The sequence below is a fragment of the Gallinula chloropus genome (assembly GCF_964237585.1).
Source record: "Gallinula chloropus genome assembly, chromosome: 2".
Taxonomy (NCBI): Eukaryota; Metazoa; Chordata; class Aves; order Gruiformes; family Rallidae; genus Gallinula; species Gallinula chloropus.
Window position 1 is genome coordinate 27,458,479 of NC_140086.1, and position 12,763 is coordinate 27,471,241.

General features: G+C 36.7%; 1 protein-coding gene across 1 annotated transcript in view; it reads right to left on the reverse strand.

The window, feature by feature from the left end:
• Positions 1–12,763, reverse strand: part of SLC26A7 (solute carrier family 26 member 7) — a gene marked incomplete at both ends in the record, with an annotated part of 64,254 nt that overhangs the window by 31,890 nt on the left and 19,601 nt on the right. Inside the window, one exon of the mRNA XM_084260588.1 lies at positions 6,533–6,693. Coding sequence (XP_084116714.1) covers positions 6,533–6,693 — 161 coding nt within the window. The remainder of the gene's footprint in view (positions 1–6,532; positions 6,694–12,763) is intronic.

Sequence of the window (12,763 nt, forward strand, 5' to 3'; positions counted from 1 at the left end):
CTTCTGGAAAATCTAAAAAAATGCACCAAATATTTGTGTATATGAATGTACAAATTTATTTCTATTGAAGAAGCAAGAAAGACTGTTCCAGCAAATGTGATAAGTATCCTTTTCTTGCTCAGTCTCATTAAATTCAGTGAGATAAATGAGTGTTGCACAAAAATATTGACAGAAGCTTCCATTCATAAAGATTAATTTTCCATATCCATAGCTGATAACATCCATCAACTCTAAAGTAAAAGTTACTTCTGAGGAAAAAATTTAAAAGACAAAAAGAAAAAATAAAAGGAAAAAGAAGGAGACAGAAAGAACAAAAAGGGAAATAAAAATGCAGTAGGGGCTGGATGGGAAAAGAAGTATCAGGTATCTTCTTAGATGAGTACCCTCTTCAGGCTATCTTCTCCAGTGCATGAGGGAGTCCATCCAATTTTTCCAGAGTAACTGTATAGCTTCAGCAGGGTGTACATCATCTCCCTGTTTGTTGTTCTTGCCCATTAACACAAATAGTGCTCCATGGAGCATGCTTTGATCAGGTCCAGATGTCACACGAACTAATTAGCTGTCAAGCTTGTGTACATACGTTATTGGCTCTTTAAGTAACTAAAGTTATCTACAAAGCCTTGTTTCCTTCCTTAGCATAAATTTGCAAGTTACAGAGTGCAGAGCAAGAGGCAAAAAGAGGGTAGGAGAAGAAAGGGAGATTCACGCACTGATGGCAAATGCTTTCCAGGGGAAACTCCACAGCAAGGTGCAAGAATAGCAGGTGCAAGGGATCACAAGGTTCACAGAAGCACAGAAGCGCAGAATCACAGAATGTTAGGGGTTGGAAGGGATCCTGAAAGATCACCTAGACCAACCCCTCTGACAGAGGAAGATCACCTGGATTTGGTCACACAGGAATGCATCCAGGTGGGTTTTGAATATCTCCACAGGAGACTCCACAACCTCTCTGGGCAGCCTGTTCCAGTGCTCTGTCACCCTCACAGTGAAAAGGTTTCTTATGTTCACATGGAACCTTCTATGCTCCAGCTTGCACCCATTGCCCCTTGTCCTATCACTGGATATTGCTGAGAAGAGCCTGGCTCCGTCCTCCTGACACTTATCCTTTACATATTCACAGACATTAATGAGGTCACTCCTTAGACTCCTCCAAGCTAGAGGAGTCTGAGGACACTAGAGCAGAGCAGAGGTATGGAGTTGAAAATGGGATGACTTCAGTTTTTCAAAGGTTAAGTTGTAGTACAACATGCTGTAAAACATAGCTAGAGAAATATAATCAGGTCTATAATGAAGAAAAGAAATATGGTGTTGAATATAAAGAACATGTGGAACAGAAATATGGAATAGGAATAGAATGACCAACAGTGATGAGTAACCGGGACATCTGGTGATGAATACAACCTTGTAAGTGACAGACTCAAAGAAAGCAGTAGCCTTCACACCAGCACAGATGACACAGTGATCTGTAATTTCAGTTCTACTCTGAATTTGAAGGTCCAGAAAATGAGGCATATGACAGTATGATAACAGATTAGCAGAAAGTAATGAAAAAATTCACAAGTTTGCTGGAATGGTTAGAAGGGTTGAAAAATGCTGGAAGGAATTTCTGTCCCAAAACCAAAGAAATAATCAGATCCCTATCGCAAGTTATTTTCAGGTCTCATGAATAAAAGCAATAGCCTAGTGCCTGAAGGAACAAAAAGGCATGAAAATGGATATAATACTCATGCTTACCAAAGCTGCGTGGAAAAAAACCCCAAGGTGGGCTCAGTCACTTGAATTCTGCATTTATATTCTGGGAACTATTGTGTAGCCTGACATGTAAACCATAGAGAGAACAGAAGTTAAATTCTAGGGTGTAGATTTAGACTGCATCGCAAATAACTCCTCTTTAAATCACAACATTAAAGATAATAAAATCAAGCAACTGAAGCTTGAGAAAATAACTTTGAAAAAGGTATTTTATCTGGCAACAAATAAGAAGACCACTAAAATAAATGAAAAGTGACATTTGTAGTTTTATCAAAATAAAGATTAGTAATTTTCTGCCCTAAAGAACCTATTCTCAAGTATGTGTATAATGCTAATAAGATTTGACAGTTTGGAGTTTAATTACATATATTTATACTAGACGGGGAAAAGTACCAAGAAAAGTAACTTAGAAAAGAACCCCATCCTAGCAGAAAGGTGGTCACTATGATGATAAAATTTCTTTCCACTGTTCTGATTCTCTCACTTCTTGAGAGATGATGCTCATTTTGAATAATGAGCAAATTAAAAAAAAATCTGATTTTTTCCTCTCTTGTCCTTTCTAAGAATATTTTTATAATCTATAAGGGATTTTTTTTTAAATACCTAAATATTTAGCCCTTGCACTTTTGAATAAAGATGCACAGCATCAAATATTTCTCAGAACCCGGTAAAACATTTTAAAATCAACTTGACAAATAATATGATCTACGTATGTCATAAATCTGAAGAATCGTAACCAAACCACAGTTTTTAACCACGTATTGCCCCACAGCAATCAGGAAACATGTGGATTGTGTCTCATGTGGCTTACCTGTATTTTCCAAGAATGTATTTTCAAGAAAGTACAGGACTTGGCTCAGAGCCCAAGCAGAAGCTGTGATTAATTAGGACAAAAGGAGGCAAACTGGAAAACTTCATTGTAAACTGTGCCTACAGAATCACCAAAGGCTGAGTTAGATCTGAGGTGAATTGGTAAGAAATGGGAAGAAATGGATTGAGTCCTAATTGTCAAAGAGCTGTGGGATCGTTTTGAAATGAAAGCATCAGCATTAGCTACATGTGATTATGGTGTTTAATTTCATTTTCCTAGGCAAAGTGAGACATAAGATTGAGTGAATAAACATAATTTAATGAAGGATTACAAAGAGATATGCATAAGCTTTTAGAACTTCTGTCTTTCTATACAAACTGAATAAAAAGGAAGCAGCTACTTACTTTTTAAAGTACATAGCCAAATCTTGCAGCTCTTTGTCGCAGCTTTTTCACACTCCACAACAATCACTTTGTATTAGCTGCCTACTCCATTCTTCGGTGTGTCTCCTCAGATTGTACCCTCCAGTATACCATCTACATCAGCCAACGAATGAAAGAGAACTGGGCTGCCAATGCTTTGTAGCTCTCATGAGTTCAGCAGCACCAAAAACCCTATCCCCAAAGAGTCTGTAGTACACTGAAACAAGCCTGGCAGTAATATATCAATTACAACATCAGGCTACAGACCTTCCACTGACTAGTCTGTTCCTGGGTAACCATTCTCTAAAAACACCCATTTTATGATGTGACTGGTGAAACCAGGAGACAGTTTGACAAACCAGTCACAGGCACTTCAGAATAAAAAAGCATGTGGCTCAATACAAACGGGGTGAACATACACCACAGCTATCTCCATATACTCTACAGCTTGAACATTGTACTGTCCAGTAGCTACTGGACTCTTCTCAGTGATGGCCAGCAATAGGACAAGGGGAAATGGGTGCAAGCTGGAGCATAGCAATGTCTCCAGAGAAGGAGACTCCACAACCTCTCTGAGGTTCACGTTACATGTGAATGTAAGGAGGAACTTTTTCACTGTGAGAGTGAGGGAGCACTGGGACAGGCTATCCAGAGAGGTTGTGGAGTCTCCTTCTCTGAAGACATTCAAAACCTGCCTGGATGTGTTCCTGTGTGATTTAGTCTAACTGATCCTGCTCTGGCAGGGGGTTGGACTAGATGATCTTAGTTTTAAAATTAGTCTAGAGGCTGAAGCAAACAAAAGAATGAAAGAAACTTATTAGTTAAAACACTTAATACAGTTTAACAGTAGATGACCTCACTGCATTTTCAAAAATGTTGAATTCTGATGTTTGTTGGACAAATACAACTCATTGTGGGCAAAAATGTACGGGCAACTATTGGAAACAGAGGGAGAATAAACTGGAGGAAGGATGGGGAGGGAGGAATAAAAGGAGTGATAGCAAAGAACAGGAAGAGGTTTTTTTCAGCTACAAGGATTTTGCAACAAACTTGTAACACAATCACAAAAGACCCATTTTTTCCAAGTAGGTTTGTGACCTTGCAGGACTACAAGTTGCAATGCTTCATCTTCTCAAAAACTTGTTGAAAGATAAATATAACAACACATGGCTAAAGGGCAAATATAGTTATGTTTTCTGTTTTCAGATACTACATAAAACTTGATGACACTTTTCTTGTCCCTTGTAAAAAAATCATCTTATATGTAGTCTTCCCTAACTGTTTTTCTTCTTCACCTTCACCTTGCCTTTCCTGCTTGTAAAGCACCAACTGATGCTGCAATGTGCAGTTCAACTGCAGTTACAAACATGCACAGAGAAAATTAAATTTAATAAATTACATAAACTATGTCTAAGCACAAAAAAATAGGGTTAAAGCCAGTGTAGTAGATTCTATGATTCTACGATTTGTTCTCCACATACAAAGTTCTTTTTTACATATTTAATCATGATCTCACTTTCTATAAAGAATCCATTTCACTGGCTTGCTTTACTTTCAACTCTCTTATCACACTTTATTAAACATTCTTATTCTTTCTTTGCCAACCCAAAGGCTGCCTGAGGCAAAGCAATTGGCTTTGTGAGTGGGAGGTGTTTTGGAGTGGAGAAAAAAAAAAAAAAAGAATTAAGGCAAAAATACCAGTCTTTGGGTTTCAGGGATTTGGAGAAAAAAATATGCCCAGAGTGACACACCAAATTTGCTTTTCACTCTGTAGTTACGTGTGCACGCTAATATATATATATATATAATGAGTATAATTTTCATACAAAACTACCACCACAGGACATAAATAAGTAAATAAATAAATAACTACATTTAAAAAAAACTTAAGTCTGTTGCTTCTGAAATACTGGACACTCTTAAAGTCATCCAAAAGTCTAAACAGACACCCAAAACATTTTAAAATATTTGTGTGGTAAAATTGTCCCTTCTAAATATGAAGAAGTTTCAATTATTCTTTTCAGTTTTACAGAAGGGGTTTTGTTTGACCATTTTTTTTCACGTAATTCTACATTGAAAAAAACAAGAATATTTTTCTTTTGGAAAATGTTCAGAAGGGGTTGATTTCAGCAGTGAAATGAAGGGCAAAGAACTTGTTTCAGATACATTAAAAAATACAGGGGATAAGGGAATAGATTTCTCTCAAAGCATTTGAATGACCTCATTTATGATATCATCAGCACACCAACGTGGAAATATTTCCTTGTATCACTGCTGTTCTTCATTATTGCTCATAATGTATGTTTTGGTTATGTCTTGGCTGTGGGACTTAACACCAGTCATTTCTACAAGATGACAATATTCCTATATGTAAATATAGTCTCCATGGAAACGCTTTTTATATTAAGTAGTATTTATTAAAAGGTTTTTAAAGAAGTAAGAAATATTTCCATATATGATGAATCATTTGCAATAGTCTCACAGGTCAACTGACTACACATAAAGATAACTATGACACTTTCTCAGCTATGTGCTTATAAGATAAATTACTTGTGTTTATAAATGACCCTAATTCTCATTAATAAATTGGTCCTATAAAAAAAACTTTCTGATTGATTACCCACACAAAAAAACATGAAAACATTAGGGAACAGAGAAGTGCATGAAAACGTAGTCAGTACTTTTAAATAAGGCATCCTAACAGTGGCTGAATGGAGCCTCGCTTCATCTGGTAATTGATTCATTAATTGCTATCAGTGCAATGTAGATATCACCTTAGCAGATAAAGTCTTTTATGAGCAACATATAATTTTGACACACACTGTTGTAACAGTACTAATGCTTCTGCTAAGCCATTTTTCTCACAGCACCTAAACTCAGGGTTTGCTGGAATAAGTTACCTTAAAGAATATGATCTCATATTTTTTATCAATAAGATTATATAATTTTTCCGTTTCAGTTCTCAGATAATAATATCTACTTTCTGAAGGGAGTAACTATGACACTAAATGAAATGCTGTATTCATATTATCAAAATTACCTTAAAGCTGTGGACTTGCTGTCTTTATGGCAATGTAATATCACATCATAAAGTAGTAACTAACAGATCTAGGGTAACTTTTGCATTGGAGATCCACAAACCATGGGTTGTGGGGTTTTTTACTACAATGATGGTAAGGTTTTATTCAGCAAAATATGAAGAAAATATGTTTATGATGACATTTGGAATATAACACAATATATCCTTTTCACATGCTGATCCCAAAAGAGTTAACCCTTTCTCTACAAGTATGTAATTAATCAGTCCAATGAATAGAATACATATTGTAAATTGACTGCTGTATCCTTTCAAAATAAGACCCATTCCTGCTATTCTTCATCAGGTTTTCCTAACCTATTAGAAACAGACCTAGAAGGATGGACATTTTGGTATGTTCATTCACATGCATGCATAACAAGATTTTTTTCTTACACTTATAGCCAAATAGCATAGATATTTAAGGAAATGTTAGCTAATGAAATAAACCATCTCTTTTACTGAACTCACATGAAAAAATCCCAGTGGTCCTGATATATATGGCATTTTCATTCCCAGTAGATATTTCACTTGAGAAGTTACAACATGTGTAGCTGCTCCTGTTGTCATTGCACTAATCACAGGTTCTGTTAACAAGAAAGTGGCACTGCCCAATTGCAGCATAAACATCGCTACCTAAAAGGCAAAGATAAGTGTATCAACAACTACAGTAAAATGCAGCTTCCTGGTGACAGGACAGTGACCTTCGGTCTTTTTAATTAAATGTAAGATAAATGAAATGAAGATGAAAACCAGAAGTCCTTTGAAGGATGCATCAAGCTGCAAATGGAACTGACTGAAGCTCTGTGGCTTTACCTGCATTGGCTTACTCACATCACTAGTTCACCAGACTCTAACTCTAGTTCAGCAACAAAACCAGACTCAGAGCAACTTTCTGCATTGCTTGTTATTCTCTACCACTTAAATATGTGATTGCAATAAATACTATAAAACCATGAACTAAGCACAGCAATGTGAAGTAGAGCAAGTCAAAAGGTGAGGGTGGTGCTAAGACTCATTCCCACTCCACTGATAGCCAGCCAAGTTGGCCAGTGTCTTTGTCCATCTTACTGGTTGCTAACTTGACAATATCAGTATTCCCAATGTTAATAATTTCAACAGCTACCAGATTTATTGGTGTTAAAACTATGGACATATGAGTCTCATGGTGAAAGCCCCATCATCCTGCAGATCCCTGCCCTTCCCAAAGCTGCTGTGCCATCATCTTTCCCTTCCCACACAGTCACACAACTGCTTTGCTCCTCCAGCAGACACTTAGCTTCATGGTACCCCACTGACCTTGCGCATACTGCTTAATACACTGTTCAATACTTGGTGCTCTCATGCTGCAACATCATAACATCCAAAACATCAAGTATCAACAGTTCACTACCTCTAGATACATCAGCTTCATACATTGGTGTTTCTGGTTTTGGAGGCATTAAGGTAAGGGAGCAACAGAAGTTGCAGATGACAGAGGATATAAAAACATTTTATCTTCTTTACAAAGAAACAGAGATGTTTATGCAGTTACATGTTCTGTGTGAACAGACTTCATAAACATATAGTAAACTATTTTTAAGACATTTCAGAACGACTTCCTGTGTATTTGAGAAATACTTGGACTAATTTATACAATCAGAAAATTTAAAACAGAAAGAAAAATTCAACATCCAATTTCATACACACAGTCCCATATACAAACTGGATTTCTCTGCTAGAAAAACTAGTAGACTTTGGCTCAGCTATCTTTGACTTTGAAGATAATTACAGCTTTGTTGCAACTTCACGGAAGTTATTTCAGAGTACAGGCATGTAATGAAAGAATAATCCTAATTCTAATCCAGGAGTCTGGACTACAGTTTAATCGACAACTTTTGGAGATACTTCATAGGAATGTAGAACAAACACTCAAAGTATTGTTACGTACTGCTGTGTTTTCTCCCCTTATCCCAAACTGCTATCACTCCTTCCCTCTGAAGAACGAGATTTGACAGCTCTTAATTCATTGTACAAAGCTGTAACATACTTACAGATACCTCTGAGGTTAGCATAACACTTAAACCTTTTCTGGTCCATATGAAGGTATTAAATTCCATTTAAATTAGCTCCCATTAGAATTTATTCTGAAGAATCATAAGATAAAAAAGCAGTTTCTTACTTCTATAATCGTTTGCATTTGCTTTTCTTTTGCCTGAAAAAAAAGCAGTTTCTTACTTCTATAATCTTTAGCATTTGCCTGAAAAGTTTCATGTTCTTGGCACAGAGTTGTTTGTTACAATACTTTCCAAGAGGATTATTTTGTGTTTACCATACTAAATATAATCCTGCTTTATTTTGCTTTATTTTGTTTTGTTTGGAAGATAAAATACTCCTTTCCAAATGTTATTCTCAAGGCCTGAATACTATTTATTTTTTCATCATAATTCTCACCTGTATGCAGTGAGCTGTGAGCATAATAGCACAAAAGAAACAAAAATTTCGAAGTGAGTGGTTTATAATTTACCATAAAAACCTCTAGTGAGCAATTTCCTCTTCCATCTGAGAAATTAAATCTGTGTTGTTTTTTTTATTTTTCTATTTCCCACTAATAGCATGTGAACAGCTCTGAACTACAAACAACCAGAACACTGATTGCCATTCAAGTTTGGACCCCAATAATGATAATTACTGTTATACTCTCAGTGAGTAGTAATTTAGCTAGTCAGGCCTCAAAACCGATAATTATGAACTTCAGATACTTTGTTTAGCTGTTTGTTCTAACAGTGTGCCTGTTCATATATCTAAAACAATGTTCACAGTAGCAAGGTTCAATAAGAAACAAATTCTCTCTTCCATACTGAACTTTTGTTTGTTTTCTAAGACCAGCTGGTATTGTACGGAAGTGAAATTTCTAACTGTGTAATAGCCAAGTTTCCAGAGAATGAGATGGTTGCTTATTTGGCTGTGGATTCAAAACCATAGAGACAATTCTGTGAAGTGCATAAAAACAGAGTGAAATATTAGTTAATATTAGTATTTCAAAGAAAGTTATGGTGAATTATAGGGAATCTTAGCAACTTTAACATCTCTCTCCTACATCTTTTTTTTTTAAAAAAAAACCCTTTAATTATTTTACTTTAAATCTTCAGTATTTTAGGGGAATGTAACCCCACTTCACAGGTAGTAACTAGAAGGTCACACATTCAAATATACATTTTATAGCTTGTTTATAGCCGCGAGTCATGTAAAATACATCCAAAACATGAGTATGGTTTCAGGTAGACAATTTCTGCAGCTACTCAGTCAAACAAGCAGCAGACTACACTGGTTCCCCATCTCGTACTGCAGATTGTAGCTCAGAACTTTCAGAAACAATGGACATCAGCACGGACATCTTATTTTATTGACACCATAGTTAAAGAAATATAATGTGCATCCATATATCTTCCATGGAAAAGATCTAACAATGAAACAACCAGAACAGGAAACATGCAATAGGGGGGGCATAATTTTCAGCAAAAGCTATGATGGGAAATCCCTACTGTCCTTTCAACAGGAGTAATGTACAGAAACTTCTTAGATGAAGAAGAGGCAAAAACGTGTTTTGAAACAAACCTTCTAAATCTAGTGGTACGTGAGTTTTCTTGACAGTTATATTGAGTATTTTTAGCTTTTATACACGCCCAGATCAACTCTTCAGTTAACACACCATGCTCAGGAACAGACATAAAGCTCACTGCTTGGCTGCCACTGCTTTTCGCACCTGAAACGAAGCTGAGCTGACAGCTCATGACTGCATCACATTGTGTTATGTCATAAAATCTTGCACCGCTGAGCAATAAACAAAATGTAGAAAGATCAATATTCTCAAATAAATTTCTAATAATCTACTTTATCCTCCCTGTGGTCATGATGCGGGTTTCCCATCTTATTTGAGGACATAGTGTATGCTTTGTCAGAATAGCAAAAACATAATATACCTAAAAAAACAAATTACGAAAGGCAACTAGCTTTCCTTTTCTTTTCTTTTTTCTTTCTCTTATTTGTACTAATACTGGACTTTTCTTAAATTGAAGAAGGAATAAAATTTCGACATGTTTTAGGATTGCCTCCAGAATTTTTCATTTTTCAAAATTTGGTTCCTAAAATATTTCAGAGGTAGAACACAGTAACAAAAATTATTTGAAAGGTGCATGGCTACAGTTCCTCTTCGCAACTTCAGTACTTCACACTATGTTAGAGGCTCATTAAAAAATAACTTTCTTGAGAAGAATTTTGCTTTAACCAGGTATACAGCCTTCATTAAATTCATGTAATGAAATCAGGAGCTGTCATAAGAAAGAAAAAACCCACAACAAAGGCATGAGAAATTGAGGAAAAGCAACATTGACTTAATGCTGGGAAAGAACTGTTCACAAGGGGATGTAGCCCTTGTAGGACAAGGGATAATGGTTTTAAGCTAGAAAAGGGGAGATTTAGGGAGGATATTAGGAAAAAATTCTTCAGTATGAGGGTGGTAGATCACTGGAACAGGTTGCCCAGAGAGGTAGTGGAGGCCCCATCCCTGTAGATATTCAAGGTCAGGCTTGAGGGAGCTCTGAGCAACATGATCTAGTGAAGATGTCCCTCTTTACTGCAGGGGGATTGGACTAGATGACCTCTAAAGGTCCCTTCCAACCTAACACATTCTATGATTTTAAAAGTGAAAACACCATAGAAATAAATTATAAAGCTAAGTGATTATACAGAAGCAATGGAAGATGGAATTTCCAAAGCAAAAACAAAACCAAAAAAGTAAAAACTAAAGTTGAGAATGGAAGAAAGATAATATAAAAGGAACTTTTCTTACTGCTGTCTTTGCTGCTCCATAATTTTACGCTGACACGTGGCAGAGAATGGGGATTTAGCCAACAGAAAATAAATGAGTAATTGCAAATAGCAAAACCCGCATGTTCGTTAATGCAAGCCCTTTTGGTTCTTGTTCACTTTCAATCTTTCAATACTTTCTTCCCATGACAACGTGCTCAGTTTATTATTGTTCAAATTCCACTCTCACTATGTAGTCAATCTAACTTTATGGCCAGTAAAAAATTTTATCACATAACAGGCACTTTGGAAATCCCTAATCTGAAACTTTCTGTCCACAGTAATTGAAAGGCTGATATCATATTACCTGATGCATGAATTCAGTTTTGGAGAATGAATTTTAAAACCCTCAAAACTCCACCTTCTGTAAGGTGTGTCTTTTTTCACCATTACACTGACCAAAAATTGGAGGTGCTCTTTCTGTTCAATTGTTGCATAGGCTCAGAAGATGAGTTCGGCCATGGAGAATATATCTTGGCAGGTAACAATCCAGGCTGCAAGCTTCTCATTTATTATGTTGCATTGGTTATCACAAAATCAGAGTTTGCAGAAGTGAACACATCCGTGCAACATCTGGAGACCACAGACACAGACAGTTCAGCTTGAGTCACCAGCTTAAAACTCTTTTTGGCCTGTTTCAATAGACATTCTAATTGTGAGCTTTGAATTATATACAGCTCTTAAGTTCATTGTGGGTGGCTTGAGAGGGGTTGGTAGCTTCTGATGGTGTGTGGAGTGAGCCTTCCTCACTCCAGGGCCTGAAAAAGACTTGTTTCTGTGTTCTTTCTAGACTAACGCATAGCTTACTGTACCATAATTGTTGGAACCAGGACTCCCATCCAGCTTAGTTTTCCTTTTCAAAATACAGTGTCTGTGCCTGCAAGAAGTTATTTCCACCATGAAAGAAAAATGAATTCTTTTCCTGATTATCCCTGTGTAATAAAGACTCATGATTGTACCTCATGGAAAGCTATGTAAAAGGTAGCATAGTGTAGGTTAATTTTCCCCACAGGGAAACAAAGCTTTGAACAAGAATATTAGTCTTACAAAAACACACTTAGTGTTCAAGTGTGCTCCTTCATTATTAAGCAGACTGATAAAAGACCATATAAGTTTGTTCTCCTGATAACCAGAAACATGTATTTCCAATACTGTACATCAACTACTAGATGTAACTAACATATCCATCAACTATCTAGATTGAGTTTTTTTAAAATACAGTAGCTGAAGGACTTACCTCTCAAAATACAGAAGACTTGGATGTAATAACGTGCATATAAATGTAACAATAACTTCTCATTTACAGAAGAGTAGCAGAAATGAAAATCACAGCATTGCAGTCCTTGAGAGAATAAAACCTTTTTTTCCAGGATAAAAAATATCTTTTTTCTCACTTTGACCTGCAGGCAGTTTTGCTCTGTTCAGCAAATCTGTCTTCTTCTCTCCACACTCCTGCATCACTGGGACATATTGATTATCTGGGAGGTCCTCAATCAGATCCAGTGCACAGGCAGCATCTGCCCAAGGGTACCAGTAGGAGCACCCAGAACTCTGCCCTGGGAAGGACATCTTCATGACGAGGCTTTGGGCAACCTGGTCTAGTGATCCATGGCAGGGATTTGGAACTAGATGATCTCTGAGGTCCCTTCCAGTGCAAAGCATTTTATGATTCTATGATTCTCCTATGTCTGACAGAGCCGATGTGAGCCAGCTCAAAGATGGACCAGACATTGACCAAGGCTGTGGTAGTGACAGTGGAAGAGCCTCTGTGGTGACATAGTTAAGAAGAGGAAAAAAAACCCACAACTAGCAGCTGCTTTTTTCCACCAGAGAGAGGAGTAAGAAGAAGCAAGA